Source organism: Macaca nemestrina, chromosome 10 (genome assembly GCF_043159975.1).
Source record: "Macaca nemestrina isolate mMacNem1 chromosome 10, mMacNem.hap1, whole genome shotgun sequence".
Taxonomy (NCBI): domain Eukaryota; kingdom Metazoa; phylum Chordata; class Mammalia; order Primates; family Cercopithecidae; genus Macaca; species Macaca nemestrina.
This window is the reverse complement of record NC_092134.1, coordinates 69289975-69312748: the sequence shown is the minus strand read 5'-3', so window position 1 is coordinate 69312748 and position 22774 is coordinate 69289975. Positions and strand designations below refer to the sequence as shown.

The following is a 22774-nucleotide window of genomic DNA, read 5'->3' as shown; positions in this document are numbered from 1 at the left end:
AGTCTGTCTGTCGTCCAGGCTGGAGTGCAGTGGCATGATCTCAGCTCACTGCAACCTCCACATCCTATGTTCAAGTGACTCTCCTGCCTCAGCCTCATGAGTAGCTGGGACTACAGACATGGCTAATTTTTGTATTTTTAGTAGAGACGGCATTTCACCATGTTGGTCAGGCTGGTCTCAAACTCCTGACCTCAAGTGATCCACGCACCTAAACCTCCAAAAGTGATGGGATTACAGGCATGAGCCACTGCATCCGGCCCCATATTCTTTTAAATCCTTTAAGGTTTTGCTTTCACACGTACGTCTTTGTTCCACCAGCAATTTATTTGGGGGCATGGGATGAGGTAGGGATCCATTCCCTTTTTCTTTATATGGATACATAATAGTTGCAATTATCTCAGCATTAATTGTCCTTTCTCCACAGCTCTACATCTTTGTCATAAATAAAGTGTCTTCTTTGTGTGAATTTCCTCCTGGGCTCTATTCCTTTCTACTGGTCTTTGTGTCTATCCCTACATCGCTGTCCTAATTTTGATACCTTTTAATAAATCTTAATAGTTCATAAAGCAACACCTCTGCTTTGTAATAATTCTTGGCTCTTTGCAATTCCACTTAAATTTTAGACTCAGTTTTTCCAGTTCTTCAGACAAACAAACAAACCCTCTAAAGCCCAACTGGAGTTTTGATTGCCTTTGTATTAATTCTACATATATTAATATGGAGAGAATTGATATCTTTACAATATTCAATATTCCAGTCCAGGAACATATTTCCAGTTATTTAATGTCTCCCAAATAAACTTTTTATTCTTTCTCTGTACAGATGTTTTTCATTTTCTAACTTAAGTTTAAGGCTTAGCATTCACTTTCAACACTTTTTACTTTTTAATGTAAGCATTTAAAGCTGCCCGTTTTCTCTTAGTACTTCTTTAGCTATATGCACAAATTCTTTTTTTATCTCTTCAGCTGTAACTAATCTGCTTTAAGCATGTCCATTGAATTTTTATTTTTAAATATTTTTTTTTTTTTTTTTTTTTTCCTGAGGCGGAGGTTTGCTTTTCTTGCCCAGGCTGGAGTGCAGTGGCACAATCTTGGCTCACTGAAAACTCCGCCTCCCAGGTTCAAGTGGTTCTCCTGCCTTAGCCTCCCAAGTAGCTGAGATTACAGGCATGTGCCACCATGCCCAGCTAATTTTTGTATTTTAAAAGAGACGGGGTTTCACCATGTTGGGCAGGCTGGTCTCAGACACCTGACCTCAGGTGATCCCCCTGCCTCAGCCTCCCAAAGTGCTGGGATTACAGGCGTGAGCCACTGCGCCCAGCCTTTAAATATTACTTCTTTCTACAAGTTGTATTTGGTGTGCTTTTACGTCTGCTGCTTGATCATTTTTTATAGTCTCTTACTGTTTATTCATCAGCGCTTCCTATCAGAATATGTGTCTGATAATTTTCATATGTCTTCCCAAATTTGTTTTGTTGGCTCTCACTCATTGAGTCTTATTTTCCACCGTGTTTGTAAATTTTGCACAGATTTCTTGGAACTTCAGGCTCAGTGGAAGGTAGATTCTTCCAGAGAGGGTTTTCATATACTTCTGCCTGGGTTACAACCAGCCTGGGACAACACTGAATTTTTGGCTTGAAGTTTTTCAAACTGCCCAGGTAGTGCAAATTTAAACCGCAAACCTACCTGAGAACTGGAATGTGGATGGGATTCTCAGATGATTTGTGTCAAGGATTTAAGATAGAGTATTTCCTTAATGGGAGTGGAGGGTGGGGGAGATGGTTACTATCTATGGAGAGGTATTGAAAGCTACAAGGGGATAAGATTTCTAGAACTAGATGTTCTAGAACTAGAAGTATTGTAGAAAGTTCTACAACACTAGAGTAAAGTTCATTCTGAAACTGAGGGTGTAATTTTCTGAGGATGGGGAGGAGGGGAAGAGCTTAGATTCCTAACACTGAGCAAGCCCTGGACTTAATCTCCTATGAAAAAAAATTTAAAAGCTTAAGGTGACCAGGCTAGAACAATGCCCTCAAGGCAAAATCTGACTCATGTTGTAATGTTCTGCTTACCTCTCTGGGTTCCCACTTTCATTGCATTTTGGTCTTTAGTATTCTTTACTGTCTTGATAGCTTACTAATGCAATTACAAACGTTGGTTGTTTGCTTTTAAATCCAGCATTTTTCATTGATTCTAGCAGGAGGGTAATTAAGTTGTCTAGTGTCCACTATCTGCTAAAAAAGAAAGTTTCTTTGTGTCTTTTTTTTTTTTCTGTGAGATAGGGTTGCACTCTGTTGCCCAGGCTGGAGTACACAATCTTGTGTATTGTGTATCAAGTGGCACAATCTTGGCTCACTGCAGCCTCAACCTCCTGGGGCCAAGTGATCCTTCCACCTCAGCCTCCTGAGTAACTGGGACCATAGGCATGCACCACCATGCCTGGCTAATTTTGTATTTTTTGTAGAGACAGGGTTTCCCTATGTTGCCCAGGCTGCTCTCAAACTCCTGGGCTCAAATGATCCTCCTGGGATCCAAAGTGCTGGGATTAGAGGCATGAGCCACCCATGCCCCGCTTTCTTTGTGTCTTTAAAAGTAAAATCAGTTGACATTTTCTGAACTTAATTTACAAGACATCCTTTAAAGTGAGAGCTTCTATTTCTGTGATGTTGCTCTATTTTTTTTCTTTTCCTTTAGAGACAGGGCCTTCCTGTGTTGCCCAGGGTAGTTTCAAACTCCTGGCCTCAAGCAGTCCTCCTGCCTCAGCCTCCCAAAATGCTGGGATTACAGGCATGAGCCACCGTGCCCAGCCTGTGATGTTGCTTTTGAAAGTCTCCAAGTCCTACTTCTGCCACCATCCTTTCTTTTGGGTTTCTTTGTTTCTCTGAATGGTTTATTTCTGTTTCACTGCTGCCTTCTTTTAGGTGTTTCCGTGCTTTCCCCAGAGGCCAGAAAAGCCAGGACAAAGCCAGCCGTCTCTCTTCCCAAACATGAATCTCACCATCATGCCATCTGCCTTTTACCTCTTGGCTATAAGAGAGCTTTACTGAGTGCTCTGCGTTTAGATAACATTTTGACCATGTTCACCTGATTTTTCTGGAAAGAAAAACATTGCTTACAAAGGACAGATACTCTCACCCGCAGCCAACCTCCAAAGTCCTGTAACTAAATTAATAAGACTATCAGTTATCCTTTGATTGCCGAGATATTGTATTTTTTCCTCTGTCATGGATCACTAGAGAGAGTAGCTTTTGTTTCTGAAAGACAGGCTGTCACAGAACAAAATCACAAGGACAGTGGGTAACAGATCTAGCAGGAAAAATGTCAGCAACAGCAAGGTCCCAAAGAGAAAGTGTGATCACATTTTATATAACATTACAAGAAATGGAAATATAAGACTTGACAGCACCGGGCAGTCAGGGAATCAACTGTGCTGAATTGTGTTCCCTTTTGCACAAAATTATATTACCCATGCAGGCAAACTAAGTGATCATGTTGCACTCTCACTATTATTGTTATTGATAGCAGCAGTAGCAGCATTCTATGAAGTCTCTGCAGGACCTTGAAGTACTGCAAGGCACTCTGTATGAAAGAGGCATAGTGTACCGTGCCCTGAGATTGATTTGCTCTGCAATGACCAGACTAAGATGTGTGTAAATAGCTTATTGATTGACACTTGACTGTGAAATGGCTCTCACAGGAGTAGAAAGAGTAAAAATAATGAAATTGCTGAGAATTACTAGTTGATGTACTAGGATTGCCAATAAAATGTTCTGCTGATTTATCTGGTCATCCTGCTATAACCTGACCACATTTGAATAAATAAGCAGAGTCTGATCATCCTGATGCTTGTTTCAAAAAAATGGCGCAGTGACTCACGCCTGTAATCCCAGCACTTTGGGAGCCCAAGGCGGATGGATCACGAAGTCAAGAGATCAAGACCATCCTGGCCAACTTGGTGAAACCCCATCTCCACTAAAAATACAAAAATTATCAGGGCATGGTAGCACGTGCCTGCAGTCCCAGCTACTTGGGAGGCTGAGGCAGGAGAATCGCTTGAACCCGGTAGGTTGAGGTCACGGTGAGCCAAGATCACACCACTGCATTCCAGCCTGGCGACAGAGCAAGACTCTGTCTTAAAATAAAATAAAATAAAATAAAAATAATAAGAGGAGATGAAGAGGTCGTGATTGTGAAATTATAATAAAATTTGTATATATCTGTTGAATAGTCTTAACTATGTTGAATGGCCAGCATTGACAGTGTGTGATTGAATGTCATTAAAAAACATTAATGGTTCTGTCTTTATTTCTCTGTGACATAAGTATATGTAGACTGTATACTGTATCATGTGCTGGTATCTTTTAATTTTTTTAAGTAAAGCCAAATATAAATATGTGGGTGTGTTCACACAGGAATTTGCAAATTACATGTCCTGAAGTTCTTGTAAATAAATTAGTATGCCACGTCTGTAGTCCTAGCTACTTAGGAAGTTAGGGTGGGAGGATCGCTTGAGCCAAGGAGCTTGGGGTTACAGTGAGCAATGAGTGTGCTGCTATATCCGGCATGGGTGACAAAGTGAGACCCTGTCTCAAAAAAACCAAAAACTAGCATGTCTTCATTCTTCCATGGGATGTTTCTTTCTTTTTCATAGGAATAACTGGGGTACATATTTGGGTATCTGTCATCTCAAGTCAACCAGGATTTATTCTTCAAGTTTTGAACTATAATGAGATCATTCCCTTTAAATGTAAAGTTATAGTCCCTCCTCTATGAAGCAGACACGTAGATGTTTAATAAAGCTGCTATTTATATTGTTTTAGTAAAATATAATTTGGGGGAATACCAGAGTGTTAACATACAATCTAAAAGTTTTATTCAATTGCTAAAGGATTTATTTATTTATTTATTTATTTATTTATTTATTTATTTTTATAGAAATGAGGTCTCACTCTGTTGCCCAGACTGGCCTCGAACTCCTGGGCAACCCAGTGATCCTCCTGCCTCGGCCTCCCAAAGTGCTGGGATTACGGGCAAGAGCCATGGCACCCAGCCACTAAAAGATGTAAACTGTTGTTTTAAACATTATCCTTACAGCTACTTTGTTGGGAAGTCTGCTGTGCAGATTACAGTGTTATGGTTCTGCGATACAAAATATTATTCACCTCAAACATTACCCACTAGAGGCCGGGCACCTATAATCCCAGCACTTTGGGAGGCCATGACTGGAAGATTGCTATGTTGCCCAGGAGTTTGAGATCAGCCTTGGCAATGTAGCAAGACCCTGTCACTATTTAAAAGAAAAAAAAACATTATCCAAAGCAAAAAGAAGGGGTATTTTTATCTTTATTTAAAATGTTTCGCTGAAATTTGGCGAGGGCCTTTATATAATAAGGTGAAGCCTAAGCTTTTCAATATTGTTGGTTTTTAATGCTTTTGCCTTCTATGTCCCAGAGAATTTTGAATTTATCAAATGAGAAAGAAGCCCAGCTGTCTGTCCAAGAATTTCTTATGCAATTATTACAAGTACAACAGCTATTGCAGTAAACTTTTGGAAGAATAAACTCTTAAATGGGAAGGTTTGCTACCAAAGGGAAATAGAAGACAACTTCCTGGGGAATTTTTGAGATAGGCAGGTTTTATTGTCTTCTGTGTACACATATTCTAGAGTATTTGGAAATGAAAACATGCTCAGTTTTTAGCAAATGATGTATTGTTCATTGCATAGGCATATTCCTATAAGCATATGACCCTTGCCTTGGCCCCTTTTCGTCCTGTTTGTTATTGAAGAGAAGTTTACTCACCTTTGTTGATTACAGGGCTAAGGATGAGGTATTTGTGGAAGACGGGAGCAAAAGACAGGGATCATAAGCCCTCGAATTGAAGAGCTTCTTGCTAAGATAAATCACAAAGAAACACCTCTTTGGTTACTGAGTTTGTCCTCCTGTTTGCCTTCAATATTTGTGGTCAGAATTAGATCAGAGCTGAATTCTAATTCTAAGCCTAGCAGTTGATATCTTTTTTTTTCTAACTTATTATTTTGAAATCATTGTAGAGTCACAAGCTGTTGTAAAAAAAACAATACAGAGAGATCTCGTATACCTTCTGCCAGGTTCTGTCAATGGTGATATCTTACAAAACTGTAATGTCATTTCACAAGCAGGAAATTGACAATGATACAAACCATTCACTATATAAATGCTTCACCAGTTTTACATGCACTCCTTTGTGTGTGTGTTTACTTAAATCTGTACAGTTTTATCACATGTATAGCTTTGTGTGACCACAACCGATAGTCACGATAACAAATGGCTCCATTACAAGGAACCCTCGTGCTACCCTTTATAGCCACGGCCACTTCCCTCCATCGCCTTCCCATCCCCAACCTCTGGCAACCACTAATATATTCTCCGTCTCTATAATTACGTCATTTGAAGAATGCTGTATAAATGGAATTGTATGATATGCAATCTTTTGAGATTGGCTTTTTTCACTCACCATCATTCCCTTGAATACCTTTTGATCTCAAGAAAAATAAAAATTTTGAATCTGTTTTTTTCATTTGGATAGAGGGCAGTTTCAGGTATATTTGTTTCATGGTTAAGATCCAAAATTTGTTACTGATACTAGAGAAAAAAAAGTTGGGATTACCGTCAGTGTTAGTATGAAGATCTGATAGTGCCAGAGAACACATGGGGAAATTGAATGTATTCACATGCTATTTATTGTGATTTTACTTGATTTTTTTTCTTAAATAAGCTGGTAAGGCATAAACTTCCTAATGTTCTGAGATGGCGATTTTTTTTCCATGTTATAAATGGTATTAACGTGTTACAAGGAAATTCCATCAGTGTCATCCATCAGTGTCAAAATCATATTGAAGCAATTGTGGAGGATATTACAACTCAAGGAGAGATTTTATATATCTTATTGCAAAGTTTAAAGTATTTTTTATTTGACTGTCATTATATCTCTGGTAAGAGCTGTGGAAATGAAGATCCAATGTTCAGTTTTTCTTTGCCTGAAAAACCGATGACAGCAAGATAATGTTTTTCTGCATCTTTTTAAACAGCCTCTATTTTCTCCTGCCTTGATGATGTGTTGATGACTCTGTTCAGTCTAGATATTAAAATGGTCTTGATTATTTTCAAGCCTCATGTAGCCCCCACAGATAGGATACCATGCCTTCCTAACAACCCTGTTTCTCACTGTTTTCTTGTGTGTTTGTTGTAGAATGTGAGCCAATAGAAGCAATAGCCAAGTTTGACTATGTTGGGCGGTCCGCCAGAGAACTATCCTTCAAGAAGGGTGCCTCCCTGCTGCTGTATCACCGCGCATCTGAGGACTGGTGGGAAGGCAGGCACAACGGGATTGACGGGCTGGTGCCTCACCAGTATATAGTGGTGCAGGATATGTGAGTAGTCTCAACTTGGATTGCCTGAGTGCTCCCAATAGAGGACTCCAGCCATTGTTCTTCAACTGACCTTGGTCTTGTGAGAAAGGAGCAGAAGGGATTACAGAGATAAAACTTCAGAGCTAGGCACAGTTCCTCACCTTGCCAGTGGCTCTTTGCTAACAGTAAGTCAGGGCCCAGGAGGTTTGGAGCAACAGCTCGGGGGAGACATCTTCTGAAGCTTTCAGATTCTTAGAAAAATAACCTATGCAGAGAATGGCATTAAGAGCTGAAGTGACATTGGTAATTCCAAAAACAGCAGTGCTCTTCTCTTGATGTCTGTTGACCGTTTCAATTCCAGATTCCCCAGAGGAAGGACACTGACCTAAAGTCAGAGGGAATCATTGCTATGCCGTTTTTTGTTTTGTTTTGTTTTTTGCTGAGGAGAAAGCCCTAATTTCAAAAGTATTTAAAGACGTGGGAAGATAGTCATAACATATTAAGTGAAAGAAACGGGTTGCAAAATAATATGTAGTCCAAAAGTAGCTTTTTATGGAAAAAACAAATATAGGACACAAAAGGTATACAGTGACTGAATGATTCAGCCTGATTTCAGAAATGTTAAAATGTGTATCTCAGAAGCCAAGAAATGCATGTGTATACAGACACATAGTCATACATATCTGAAATATCTACATATAAATATATTCATATATAAAATAAATTTGCATAAATATCTGTACAGTCATGTACCACACAATGACATTTTGAGCATCAGTGGACCACATATATGACAGTGGTCCCATAGGATTTAATATCCTATTTTTACTGTACCTTTTCTATGTTTAGATATGTTTAGATACACAAGTACTTGGTTATACCATTGTGTTATAACTGCCTGTAGCATTCAGTACAGTAACATGCTGTGCAGGTTTGTAGCCTAGGAGCAGTAGGCTCCACCATATAGCCTAGGTGTGCAATAGGCTGTACCATCTAGGTTTGTGTAAGTGCACTCTGTGATGTTCCCACAATGATGAGACTGCTTGACAACACATTTCTCAGAATGTATCCTCGCTGTTAAGCAACACGTGACTGTAGTATAAATGCCATACATATGTATGTGCACACTCACAGATATGTATCCCAGGCGTAGAATAGAAGATGGAGGAGGATATTTCTTAAAATTCTCACAGTAGTTGTCTCTGGATGTTATATTATGGGTGATTATTTCACTCTTTTTTGTATAACTGAAATTGCTGTTTTACCTGTAATGAAATTATACTGCTTTCATAATGAAAAAAGTCATTTTAATAAAAGAAGGGCTTTCATACATAATGCTGTTTCATCCATAAATGCTATCACGTAAATTTTTGTCTCCACTCATCTAGCAAATTTTGTAAAATTTGTAAATCTAGTAAATTTTGTCTCCACTCATCTTACTGTTTCAGGGATGATACGTTTTCAGACACTCTGAGCCAAAAAGCCGACAGTGAGGCCAGCAGTGGGCCAGTCACAGAAGACAAGTCCTCATCCAAGGACATGAACTCTCCGACAGACCGTCATCCTGACGGCTATTTAGCCAGGTAGGTAGAGCCTGGGAATCAGGCCCCTAAGCCTCCACTCCTCCCGGGGCCATAAGGAGCCACTGCACCCTCAGCCTTGCAGTACTGCCCAGTGTGATAAGCTCTTCTGTTTTCTCCCTGTTTCTGTGAATGTCTAGGCAAAGAAAAAGAGGAGAGCCACCCCCTCCAGTAAGGCGTCCTGGCAGGACCAGTGATGGCCATTGCCCGCTCCACCCTCCACATGCCCTTTCCAACTCCTCAGTTGACCTGGGGTCCCCCAGCCTCGCCAGTCACCCCCGGGGCCTGCTGCAGAACCGTGGCCTCAACAATGACAGTCCTGAGCGGAGGCGCAGGCCTGGCCATGGCAGCCTGACCAACATCAGCCGGCACGACTCCCTCAAGAAGATTGACAGCCCTCCCATTAGAAGGTCCACGTCATCAGGGCAATACACAGGCTTCAATGACCACAAGCCACTGGACCCAGAGACAATTGCTCAGGTACAATGCTTTTAATTACGTATTGCATTTTAAATACTTAAGTGTGATGTAGGAGGTGTGAAGGATTTACTTTATGTGGCTATATTTCTGTATAGAATCAACTAAAGAAAACAGAAACAAAACCAGCTCATTCTTTAACTTAGGCCCTGACTGTGAGTCTTTTTTGAACAATTTGTTACTGGAAGGGCCCAAAGGTTCACAGTGATTTAAACAGAAACATGACAGAAACGTAAGACCCAGGACATTCAAACCTATCATTGTGAATAGCCAGAAAAACTTTGAAAAAGAAGAATGGGGAAGCAGTGGCCCTCCCAGATCCTAAATGCATTCTAAAGCTAGTAAAACAGACAGATGGATAAAACAGAATGGAGAGCCCAGAAACAGAAAAATCTTAAAACAGTAGTCCCTCCTTATCTGGAGGGCATATGTTTCAAGACCCCCAGTGGATGCCCGAAGCCACAGATAGTACAAACTCCTACTGTATATGATAAAGATGGTACTTTCAACTTAGAAAAGATGAGCCCTAATAAATAATGTGATCAATAATAGATAGACATTTGAAGAACAAGTCTGGATCTTATGTACCTCCTGACCACATCCAGGTCTTTGCTTCCCAACAGTGACTGCAGAGAAGGGTTCTGTAGTTTTCTTCTAATGATTAAAATTGACCAAGTAAAAGGGAAACAATACTAATGAATTTGCCCATCATTCTACCATTTTGCCCTCTGGTTCTGGCTCTTTTCACAGCATAGGCCATGAGAAAGTATGTTTGCAGGCCTGGTGGGTGGCTTACAACTGTAATCCCAACACTTTAGGAGGCTGAGGCAAGAAGATTGCTTGAGGTCAGGAGTTTGAGACAGGCCTGGTCAATATAGCACAACCCCATGTCTACAAAAAATCCTTTTTTTAATTGGCTAGGTGTATTCGTCAGGGTTCTCTAGAGGGACAGAACTAATGGAATATATATACATATAAAGGGAAGTTTATTAAGTATTAACTCACACGATCACAGAGTCCCACAACAGACCATCTGCAGGCTGAGGAGCAAGGAGAGCCAGTCCAAGTTCCAAAACTGAAGAACGTGGAGTCTGACGTTCAAGGCAGGAAGCGTCCAGCATGGTTGGAAGATGTAGGGTGGGAGGCTAGGCCAGTCTAACCTTTTCATGTTTTTCTGCCTGCTTTATATTCACTGGCAGCTGATTAGATGGTGCCCATCCAGATTAAGGGTGGATGTGCCTTTCCCAGCCCACTGACTCAAATGTTAATTTCCTCTGGCAACCCCCTCACAGACACACCAGGAGTAACACTTTGCATCCTTCAATCCAATCAAGTTGACACTTAGTATTAACCATCCCAAGTCTACCCCTTGTCAACTTGAACCCATAAACATCTCCTGAGATCATACATAATCTTCAAATAAAAACAATAAGAAGTTCATAATTACGCCTAACATAATACACTTGTCCTTTCCTATAACCAGAAATGCACCAATCCCCAACCCAAATGCTATTACATAAAGTTAACAATACTTAAATGCTGATAGGAAGTCAATATAATCTTATGTCACATGCTAAAGGAAAAAGGAAATAAAATGAAGATATTTTCCTAGTACAAGTGTATACATGCACAAACATGTTTTTAACGAAAGAAGGAGGAAATACACATGACAATTACAGTCCCTCTTTCCACGTGGTCATAGCTGGTATTGATGACTACCTTCTACTACCCATTCTGTATTCCCTTTGCCTTCAGCAAGCACCCCAGCAGGTCGTGTTTTTGTTGTTGTTGTTGTTGTTGTTGTTGTTGTTTTCCTGGCAGAGTGACCCAAACCTTCATTCCTGAAGGGTCTGGACCATTTGTAGTCCTGCCTGGATTGGGCTGTTGTAGTTTCCCGTTGACCTTAATCACAGAGCATGGTACTACTAAGAGACGCCCTAATGGAGCTCCTGTATTCCATGCACACTCTTTTTTACCTCCATTGTGGAGCAGTAGACTGATTTCATCTTGATAGTCCAAGTCAGTCACCCAAGCCAACACTGTAACTCCTTTCTTAGTCTGTTGCCTTAAAGGTAGGAGGAGCCCAAAGTGTCCAGGTGGCAAACTTAACTTAATGGGATCGTCGCTGTGTCTCCTGGTGGCACTTTCCTCCCTATAGAACTAAGACCTCTAAGCCAGCAGAACATAATGTCGTGGGAATAGGAAGTAAAAATGTTGCTACTGGGTCACTAGAGGTGATGATGCATGGTGCCACTTCCACTTCCACCCCTTGATTCCTGGACCCGTGAATCCTGGCTATGGAAGAAACAGCACCATATATTGGACACTGATTCAGAGCATACCCAGCCTTCTGGGGAGCTTTGCCCCAGCGCTGCAAAGTATAGTCACCTCGTTGGCTTTGTAATTGTGACTTCAAAAGGCCTTTCCACCATTCTATCAATCCAGCTGCTTCAGGATGATAGGGAACATGGTAAGACCCGTGAATTCCATAAGCATGAGCCCACTGCCACTCTTCTTTAGCCGTAAAATAAGTGCCTTGGTCAGAGGCAATGCTGTGTGGAATACCATAACAGTGGGTAAGGCATTCCGTGAGTCCACAGATGGTAGTCTTGGCAGAAGCATTGCATGCAGGATAGACAAACCCATATCCGGAGTAACTTTCTCTTCTAGTGAGGACAAACCTTTTTCATGATGGAAGAGGCCAGTATAATCAACCTGCCACCAGGTAGCTGGTTGATCACGCTGAGGAATGGTGCCATATCGAGGGCTGTGTTGGCTTCTGCTGCTGGCAAATTGGGCACTAAGCAGTGGCCATAGCCAGGTCAGCCTTGGTGAGTGGAAGTCCATGTTGCTGAGTCCATGCGTAACCTCCATCCCTGCACTATGGCCACTTTGTTCATGGGCCCATTGAGTGATGACGGGGTGGCTGGGGAAAGAGGCTGAGTGGTGTCGATAGAATGGGTCATCCTGTCCTCTTGATTATCAAAATCCTCCTCTGCTGAGGTCACCCATTGGTGACCACTCACATGGGATACAAATATCTTCACAGTTTTTGACCACTCAGAGAGGTCCATCCACATACCTCTTCCACAGATTTCCTCGTCACCAGTTTTCCAATCATACTTCTTCTAAGTCCCTGACCGTCCAACCAAACCATTGGCTACAGTCCACGAATCAGCATATAGTCACACATCTGGCCATTCCTCCTTCCGTGCAGAGTGCACAGCCAGGTGCACTGCTTGAAATTCTGCCCACTGGGAAAGATTCCCTTCACCACTGTCCTTCAGGGATGTCCTAGAAAGGGGCTGTAGTGCTGCAGCTGTCCACCTTCAGGTGGTGCCTGCATATCATGCAGAATCATCTGTGAACCAGGCCCTAGTCTTCTCTTCCTCTCTCAGCTGATCAGAGGGAACTCCCCCTGAGGCCATCAGTACAGGCTGTGCGAAAGAGTAGAGACCCTGGGCATTTGAGCCACTTCCTCATGTAACTTATGCCTTCAGGAGCTGCTTGAGCCCAATCACATATATACCACTTCCATTTGATGATGGAATTCTGCTGTGTACGACCCGCTTTATGGCTCGATGTGTCAGAAAGCACCCAGTTCATGATAGGCAGTTCAGGTTGCATGGTGACTTGACCCATAGTCAAATGTTCAGTTTTCACCAAAGCCCAGTAACAGGCCAAGAGCTGTCTCTCAAAAGGAGAGTAGTTGGCCAGGCGCGGTGATTCATGCCTGTAATCCTTGCACTTTGGGAAGCCAAGGCAGGTGGATCATGAGTTCAGGAGTTCAAGACCAACCTGACCAATATGGTGAAACCCCATCTCTACTAAAAATGCAAAAATTAGCCATGTGTGGTGGCATGCATCTATAGTCCCAGCTACTCGGGAGGTTGAGGCAGAAGAATCACTTGAACAAGGGAGGTGGAGGTTGCAGTGAGCTGAGATCACGCCACTGTACTCCAGCCTGGGTGACAGAGAGAGACTCCATCTCATAAAGAAAAGGAGAGTAATTCTCTGCAGAAGAAGGCAGGGCATTGCTCCAAAATCCTAGAGGCCTCTGCTGTGATTCACCTATGGGAGTCTGCCAAAGGCTCTAAACAGCATCCCTATCTGCCACTGACACCTCAAGTACCATTGGATCTGCTGGGTCCTATGGCCCAAGTGACAGAGCAGTTTGCACAGTAGCCTGGACCTGTTGCAGAGCCTTCTCCTGTTCTGGATTCTACTCAAAACTGGCAGCCTTTTGAGTGACTCAATAAATGGGTCAGAGACTCAATAAATGGGCCAGAGTAACACACCTAAAAGAGGAGCGTGTTGCCTCCAAAATCCAAATGGGCCCACTAGGCGTTGTGCCTCTTTCTTGGTTGCAGGAGGGGCCAAACGCAGCAACTTATCCTTCACCTTAGAAGGAATATCTTGATAGGCCCCACACCACTGGACCCCTAGAAATTTTACTGAGGTAGAAGGTCCCTGAATTTTAGTCGGATTTTTTACCCATCCTCTAGCACACAGATGTCTCACCAATAAGTCCAATGTGTTTGCTACTTCTTGCTCACTGGATCCAGTCAGCATAATGTCTTCAATGTAATGGACCAGCGTGATATCTTGCAGAAGCAAAAAGCAATCAAGGTCTCTCCAAGTAAGATTATGACACAAAGCCAGAGAGTTGATATGCCCCTGAGGTAGGACAGTAAAGGTATATTGCTGGCCTTGCCAGCTGAAGGCAAGTTGCTTCTGGTGGGCCTTATGGACAAGAATGGAGAAAAAGGCATTTTCCGAGTCAGTGGCACCATACCAGGTACCAGGAGATGTGTTTATTTGCTCAAGCAATGAAACTACATCTGATTTAGCAGCTGCACTTGGAGTCACCACTTGGTTAAGCTTACAGTAATCCACTGTCATTCTCCAAGATCCATCTGTCTTCTGCACAGGCCAAATGGGAGAGTTGAACGAGGATGTGGTGGGAATCACCACCCCTGCATCTTTCAAGTCCTTGATGGTGGCACTAATCTCCATGATCCCTCCAGGGATGCAATATTGTTTTTAATTTACTATTTTTCTAGGTAAAGGCTGCTCTAATGGCTTCCATTTGGCCTTTCCCACATAGTAGCCCCCACCCTACCAGTCCAGGAGCCAATGTGGGGGTTCTGCCAGCTGCTAAGTATGTCTATGCCAATTATGCATTCTGGCACTGGGGAAATGACCACAGGAGAAGTCTGGGGACCCACTAGACTCACTGTAAGTCAGACCTGAGCTAAAACTCCATTAATTACCTGACCTCCACAAGCCACTACTTTAACTGGAGCACCACAATGATGTTTTTGGTCCCCCGGAATCAATGTCAGCTCAGAGCCAGTGTCCATTAGTTCCCAAAATGTCTGATCATTTCCCTTTCCCCACTACACAGTTACCCTGGTAAAAGGCTGGAAGTCGCCTTGGGGAAGTATGGGATAAAGATTCACTGCATAAATTGTCAGTAATATAGCGGGGTCCTTCCTCAAGGGGACTCGGCCTCCCCTTCATTCAAGAGGTTCTGGGTCTGTAAACTGGGTCAAGTCTGGAAATTGATTGAGGGGCCGTGATTCTCTGTTTTTATAATTCAAATTAGTCTTTTGTCCATCTGACCTAGAAGTTTTCTGCTTGTATAAATTAAGTAGGAATGCAGTAGGCTTCCTATCAATTTCACTTCTAGGAACACCATGATTAATTAGCCAATGCCAGAGCTCTGCATGAGTCAGACTATTCTGCTTGCCGCTTTGCCTCTGCTGTCCATTACAGTAGCTACGCCCACTTTGTCTTTGACAGTTGAGTGTCACCACTTGGCTTCTGCCACCTCGGGATCCTATTATGTCCATTGTATTTAAATTTTGTAGTTGAGTGACTGCAGTTCCCACGGTTAGATCTGACATACAGAGAACAGCAATTACAGGGCTCTTCAAAGATGCAAGTGCTGGCCAGGCACGGTGGCTCATGCCTGTAATCCCAGCACTTTGGGAGGCCGAGGCAGGTGGATCACAAGGTCAGGAGATCGAGATCATCCTGGCTAACATGGTGAAACCCCATCTCTACTAAAAATATAAAAAATTAGCCAGGCATGGTGGTGGGTGCCTGTAATCCCAGCTACTCGGGAGACTGAGGCAAGAGAATGGCGTGAACCCAGGAGGCAGAGCTTGCAGTGAGCCGAGATCGTGCCACTGCACTCCAGCCTGGGCGAAAGAGCCAGACTCCGTCTCAAAAAAAAATGCAAGTGCTGCCCTCACAAATCTGTTTTGCAAGGCATTGGTCAAGGGCTCTCCCAGCTGGGATGAGTAGGTCTAAAGTGACTAATCCACTCCACCATCCCAATCTCCCTAAGCCCTTGGATCCCTTCCTCTATATTAACCAAGGGAGATCAGGCATTTCCAGCTCACTCACAGTGGGCCATCTTTCAATCCACATTTCAGTTAACCAAGCAAATAAACTATTAGAACCTTTTTTAACTCCCTGAGCTGCAACATTAAATGCAGAGCTCCTACTTAGTGGGCCCAAATCAATAAATTCAGCCTGATCTGACTCTATGTTCCGTCTACCATTATCCCACACCCTTAATATCCATTCCCATGCCTGTTCTCCAGATTCCTATTTATATAAATTAGAAAATTCAAGGAGTTCTTTTCTAGCGTAGTGCACCTCTTCATGGGTCACACTCTCAACCTCACCTCCAAGGGCCCACCAGGACATTAGTCTAGTTATAGGTCTAGAAGCAAACAGGTGTTGGGGATGGTTCCTGAGGAGAGTCAACATTATCTTGCCTGGCAACTGCCTCACGGGAGACCATCACCATTGCCTCAGGCAGCGCAGGGTTTATCTCCTCAGACAAAGGTGGAAAGGCTGATGGTAGCATGGGTTGGGAAGGGGATGTTGCCACTACTGGGGATAGGGAAGCCGTTTCTTCTGACAAAAAAGGTTCATCAGAGTTTACAAGCTCCGTGTCCCCAGCTTCATCAGGGTCCTCCCACACATCCCCATTCCAAGTTATAGGGTCCCACTCTTTTCCAATCAATGCCCTCGCTTTAACAGTAGACACCTAGCAAGGCTGTGCATGCACCTTTCATTGCAGGTCAGCCACTCTAATGATAAGAGCTTGTGTCTGGTTTTCCACAATTTCAGCTCTTTCTCTGCAGGAGGTAAGATTCTCACTCAGGGCAGTCTTAGCAGATTTGAGGCTCAGTATCTGCTTCTGAAGCCAGGAGATAGAATCCTTGAGTTCATCATTGTTTTTCATTACTTTGTCCACTGAACTTAGGAACAACCAACGAGCTTCTTTATGTTCCTTGGTTCTCTACACAATACTCCATACAAATGTATTACGTATGGAGTTACTAAACTCCTTGCCTCTTATGAGTGATGAATCAGGAGTGTCAAATGCATGTATTTTGCATAACTCTCTAAACAATTCACACCAAGGACTATCAGTGTTCTTCATCCTATTAGAAGTAGAGTCCTTAGTATTTTTGGGTCTAATCATATAAAGCAGAAGCCCCAAAACCAATGAAAGAACTCCATCCTTAATATTCTGTTCCTCTAGAACCATTCCTGATACCAAAATCTATATTAGTCAGGGTTCTCTGGAGGTACAGAATTAATGGAATACATATACATAGAAAGGTGAGTTTATTAAGTGTTAACTCACACAATCACAAGGTCCCACAATAAGCCGTCTGCAGGCTGAGGAGCAAGGAGAGTCGGTCCAAGTTCCAAAACTGAAGAACTTGGAGTCTGATGTTTGAGAGAAGGAAGCATCCAGCATGGGAGAAAGATGTAGGCTGAGAGGCGAGGCCAGTCTAACCTTTTCACGTTCTTCTGCCTGCTTTATATTCACTGGCAGCTGATTAGATGGTGCCCATCCAGATTAGGGGTAGGTCTGCCTTCCCCAACCCACTGACTCAAATGTTAATCTCCTTTGGCAGTACCCTCACAGATACACTTTTGCATCCTTCAATTCAGTCAAGTTGACACTAGGTATTAACCATCACACTAAGAGTGGTGGTGCGTGTCTGCAGTCCCAGGTACTTTGGAAGCTGAGGTAAGAGGATTGCTTGAGCCCAGGAGTTGGAGGCTGCAATAAGTTATGATTGCCCTACTGCACTCTAGTCAGGGTGACAGACCAAGACCCTGTCTCCAAATATATGTATGTTTATAGTCAGTGAGAAAAGAGGTGAATAGATTCAGGGTTTACCATTCAAATAATCTAAAGCAGCTTCCAGCTATCACTGAAGTTTAAAAACTAAGTAGATTTCAAAAAAGAGTGAATGAGAAATGAATGAAACATGGAAAAGTATTAAAGGTGGGTTATTTTTAATAAAAAGCACCCAAGGAATCCGGCCCCAATATGACAAATGTCCAAGCTATTTTCAGTGTTCTAACTAAAAAGAATTTGGGATAGCAAATTAGATTGTGAGAAGTTTAATGTGTTTTTTAAAAATTAAAGCAATTTTAAATGTACAGCAACTTCTCAGCAAAAACCAAAAAGGCTTTGACTGTTTTATTTTTTTCTGTTTAAAGTGCTATGCAATGCCCTTTGAGGCATATTTACAACCAGCAATATTTTACTATAGCTGAATGTAATGATTTGAGACACTTATAACATCACTGCTTATAATAAGCAGGTGAAACATAATTTGGGTTAGAGAGACAGGGATTTAGGTGCTTGGAGGTAGGAAGGCATATAAGGTCTGTTTAACCCTTTGACTTCTAGAATCAGGAAACTTTTTTTAATTGTAAATTATAAAAACAGGCCAGGCACAGTGGCTCATGCCTGTAATCCCACCACTTTGGGAGGCTGAGGCGCATGGATCACTTGAGGTCAGGAGTTTGAGACCAGCCTGGCCAACATAGTGACACCCCGTCTCTACAAAAAATACAAAAAATTAGCTGGGTATGGTGGCAGGCACCTGTAATCCGAGTTACTCGGGTGGCTGAGACACAAGAATCGCTTGAACCCAGGAGGCGGAGGTTGCAGTGAGCTGAGATCGCAGTATTGCATTCCAGCCTAGGTGACAGAGTGAGACTCCGTCTCAAAAAAAAAAAAATGTAAATTGTAAAAACAAGAACTCAACAGATAACTAGGCTCCGCACATGTCTCTGAGGTAAATACTTGTAAAAAAAAAACAAATCCATATGTTTAGCCACAAACGGAAATCACATATGAAAATAATTACTTGAAAAGTGATGTCACCCTCATAAAATGGCTTCCAGATTTGCTTTTTATCTTTCCATCTTTAGCCTTCAGATTTTCCCATGGGGACAAGTAAGCATGCCATCATTGTGTTCATTAAAAAAATGCAAATTATTTTCTTAAACAAATTAATGGAATGCCTAATGGAGATTTTTCAAAAGACTACCACATCCATACATAATCATCGTATCTTGGTTTATTCATTATTGGAGACTGTGATTTAATATCAGTGTCTTAGATTATTCATTTAGCAAATCTTTATTGAGCATTTACTGTATGCCAGGTCTCCCACTAGGTTTTATGCAAACAAAGTTAAACAATAGCCGCAGCCTCTAAGTGCTCACATTCAGTCTAGTCGAGGAGATGAATAGGGAAATGAGTTGCCATTAAACCGTGCCATGAGGGGTATGCTCCAGATGAATGGGAGAAGCCCTGGGAATATGTCGGGAAGAGACATTTCAGTCACCAGGGCAGTGGATCTCTACCATCTCACACAACACTCTGCCTTTTTCTTTAATTTAAACTTTTATCATAAAAGTTGAAAAACTTGCCCAGTGCGGTGGCTCATGCCTGTAATCCCAGCACTTTGGGAGGCCGAGGCAGGCAGATCATGAGGTCAGGAGTTCGAGACCAGCCTGGCCAACATGGTGAAACCCTGTCTCTACTAAAAATACAAAAATTAGCCAGGCATGGTGGTGTGGGCCTGTAGTCCCAGCTACTTGGGAGGCTGAGGCAGGATAATTGTTTGAACCTGGGAGGCAGAGGTTGCAGTAAGCCAAGATCACATCATTGCACTCCAGCCTGGGTGACAGAGCAAGACTCGGTCTTGGGGGGGAAAAAAAAAGTTGAAAAACTGTTTTTCAAAAGTTTTCATAAACTTTTATCATAAGCTGAAATAGAATTCTATATTAATAAGTCAGCAGGCAGACATGGTGGCCTACACCTATAATCCCAGCACTTTAGGAGGCGGAAGCAGGAGGATTACTTGAGCCCAGGAGTTCAAGACTAACCTGGGCAACTAGTAAGACCCCATCTCTACAAAAAATTTAAATATTAGCCAGGTGTGTTAGCACACACCTGTGGACCCACCTACTCAGGAGGCTACGCAGGAGGTAGCACACACCTGTGGTCCCAGCCACTCAGGAGGTGGGAGGATCACATGAGCCCAGGAAGTCAAGACCGTAGTGAGCTGATACGCACCACTGCACTCTGCCTAGCTAACAGAGTGAGACCCTGCCTCAAAAAAAAAAAAAAAAAAAAAAAAAATTTAAGTCAGCATGTAAGTCAGAGACCATTAGAAGGCTACCTAGGGCCTTAGGAAGGCCAATGTTTGATACATGGCTCCGTGAGCCATTGCATCTCAGTCTCCTGAATCAAGAATCAAAATGATCGTGTGAGATGGCATTATGTTTATATATTCTGCGGACTATGGAGTTAAAGATATTCATACTCTGCCGGGCCGTTTACTTTGAAATTAAGTGTCTGGGTTTCTATACATTAGTATTCATTATCAGTCTGTGCTTTCTCTCTTTCTGATTATTCTTCAATAGGATATTGAAGAAACGATGAACACAGCTTTGAATGAACTCCGAGAACTGGAGAGACAGAGCACAGCAAAGCATGCCCCTGATGTGGTGCTGGATACCCTGGAGCAAGTGAAAAACTCTCCCACCCCTGCCACTTCCACGGAATCTCTCAGCCCTTTGCACAACGTTGCCCTCAGGAGCTCCGAGCCTCAGATTCGACGTAGCACTAGCTCCTCCAGTGACACAATGAGTACTTTCAAGCCTATGGTGGCACCCAGAATGGGTGTGCAGCTGAAGCCTCCAGCCCTTAGGCCAAAACCTGCTGTTCTTCCAAAAACAAATCCTACCATAGGACCTGCCCCGCCTCCCCAGGGTCCAACAGACAAGTCTTGCACGATGTAAAAACCAGCCAAGCAAGGCCATGAAGGGAGGTGACTTTAAAAAAAAAAAAATAACGGATTAGTGACAAAATCATTGATCCATAACTTTCCTTAGTTTTGTGCTTATAACTGGAGATCTTTTGGCTTTTCTATGTTGTCGAATGTAATGTCTGAGACTAGCTAAATTAACACGGGCATTTGTATTTTGTAATTTTTTAAAATAACTGGACATATGTCATTTTAAGGACAATAGAAACACTTAGACTTACTTGAAAATCCAATGCTGCACCACTTGTAATGAAGGCAACACCGCTCTCCACATCGTACAGAGCTTCAGGTTTAGTGTAGCCCAGGTGAGTCAGAAAGGTTGTGACCTGAAGGCAGAAGAACCCGAATTCCACACCTCACTGGAGTAGAGCCAGTGTTGGTCTGTGGCACTTGGGCTGAAAGGTGATAATGGCGTTGCCTGGTAGCTGACAATGAGCACCTTCGATTCCACGTGGAGTGGGGTTTAGCTCATGCAAAAGACTTGCAGTTGTCTCCATGGGACGATCCCAGCGGGACTGTCAGTCCGCAGCTCGAGTGGGTTGGATGCTTGCCTCTTTCCTAACAGTTATTTCCCAGGGTCCAGCTTAAAGACTCGATGGAATTGGGTCGAACCTCTGCTGTTACTGCTTGAACTTAACCTGGGAAAGGAGAGGAAGACACCATCTCCAAAGCTATTAATGTCACTCCTTTTGTGAGCATGATTAGGCCTCGGAGATTTCCAAGTCCCTCCCCTACACTTACAAACGACTAGGAGGGTTTCATTTTAAAGACTTTCTGGTTACAGTACTCCACGAACTCCTCCAAAGATTCATTGTTCAATAACTGCCTAGAAAATGTTTCTATCTCCCCAAATCCCTGTGTTCTCCTCTGTGGAAATGGAGGCAGCAAGAAGCACCTGAGGCCTTGGTTCATGCAGTGTTCTCTTTTGACTAAATCACCTAGGTTCCTTTAAACATGCTGCAAAGCCCAGGCATGGTGGTGCACACTGTAGTCCCAGCTACTCAGGTGGTTTACACAGGAGGATGGCTTTGGGCCTAGTAGTTCGAATCCAGCCTGGGCAGCATAGTGTGAGACCCTGTCTCTTCAAAAAAAAAAAAAAAAAAAATGCCCCAAAGACCTGATGATCCTAAATTTGAAATCCCAACTGTCCTCTCCATTTGTCTTTGAGCCAACTCCAAACTGGCCCTGGTACCTGAGTGAGAGCCACGCAGGGCCATCAGCAAAGATGACCTTGTAGTTCTCACCCAATTGTGTACCTCACAACCACAACTTCTTTTTCTCTGTCCCTTTTCCCTTTTTTGTTTTCGTTTTTGTATGTGGTCTCTATATCACTCCCGTAGTCAGCAGAAGTCTCAATTGGAGACGCTCTTTCTCTGGCATCCTAGCACACAGACAATTTTTAAGCCTATATTTATGCTATATCTTCCCCCTATCTTAAGAAAATTTGCTTTGAATTCCATTCTCCTACTAGCAGCAGCTGATATCACCTGTAGACCTGTGAGCATTTTATCGACTCTATCATTGAAGTTACTGATATTTTTGTTGTTGTTGTTGTTGTTGTTGTTGTTGTTGAGAAAAATGGATTTCCCAGAACTAATCTCTCTGGCCCACCATTAATTTCCTTCTTGGTTTCATTTCAAACTGGCAGCCAATTGCACGCACACCTAAGAGCTACACAGTGTAGATTTTACTTCATCAGCCCATTGGTGAATGCATCGTGCAGAAATGAATTGGGATCTGTACTTAAATCAAGATCATTACTTTGATCTCTACCTCAGTTTGCCCATCTAGTCATTCTATTGCAGGAAGAGGTTAAATCGATGAGATACTGTTACCTTCCAAAGTCACACTGCTGATTGCTTGCCTGTGGCCTGATATCACAAATGAATAGTGATTTTTTTTCCCATGTATTTCTAGGTATGGTGAACTTTTAAACCTCCAAATTTTCAGAGCCATACTTTTTGCCCATTTTGAAAAAGAAGCCCAGGACAGTACCTTGTCCAGCCCTTCCCCGTTTCCCCCGAGCTTTTTGGGTCCTTCAGCACCCTTGGACACCATGGAGATCCAGCCGGGACTGAGCTTTGAATAGCACTAGCCCTTTTAAACAATCCTTACGAATTCCTTAGGAAGTTTAAACTTTCCTAAATAATCCCCCAC

At 42.7% G+C, this 22774-nt stretch overlaps 1 protein-coding gene across 2 annotated transcripts in view; it reads left to right on the top strand.

The window, feature by feature from the left end:
• The window catches only part of LOC105474026 (SLIT-ROBO Rho GTPase activating protein 1), a 303892-nt gene extending 281709 nt beyond the window's left edge, over nucleotides 1-22183 (top strand). For both annotated transcript variants that reach the window (XM_071071504.1, XM_071071505.1), the window contains exons 19-22: nucleotides 7230-7410; nucleotides 8838-8972; nucleotides 9110-9449; nucleotides 20214-22183. In XM_071071504.1, coding sequence (XP_070927605.1) covers nucleotides 7230-7410; nucleotides 8838-8972; nucleotides 9110-9449; nucleotides 20214-20591 — 1034 coding nt within the window. In that variant the 3' untranslated portion in view covers nucleotides 20592-22183. The remainder of the gene's footprint in view (nucleotides 1-7229; nucleotides 7411-8837; nucleotides 8973-9109; nucleotides 9450-20213) is intronic.
• The last annotated feature ends 591 nt before the right edge of the window (nucleotides 22184-22774 follow it).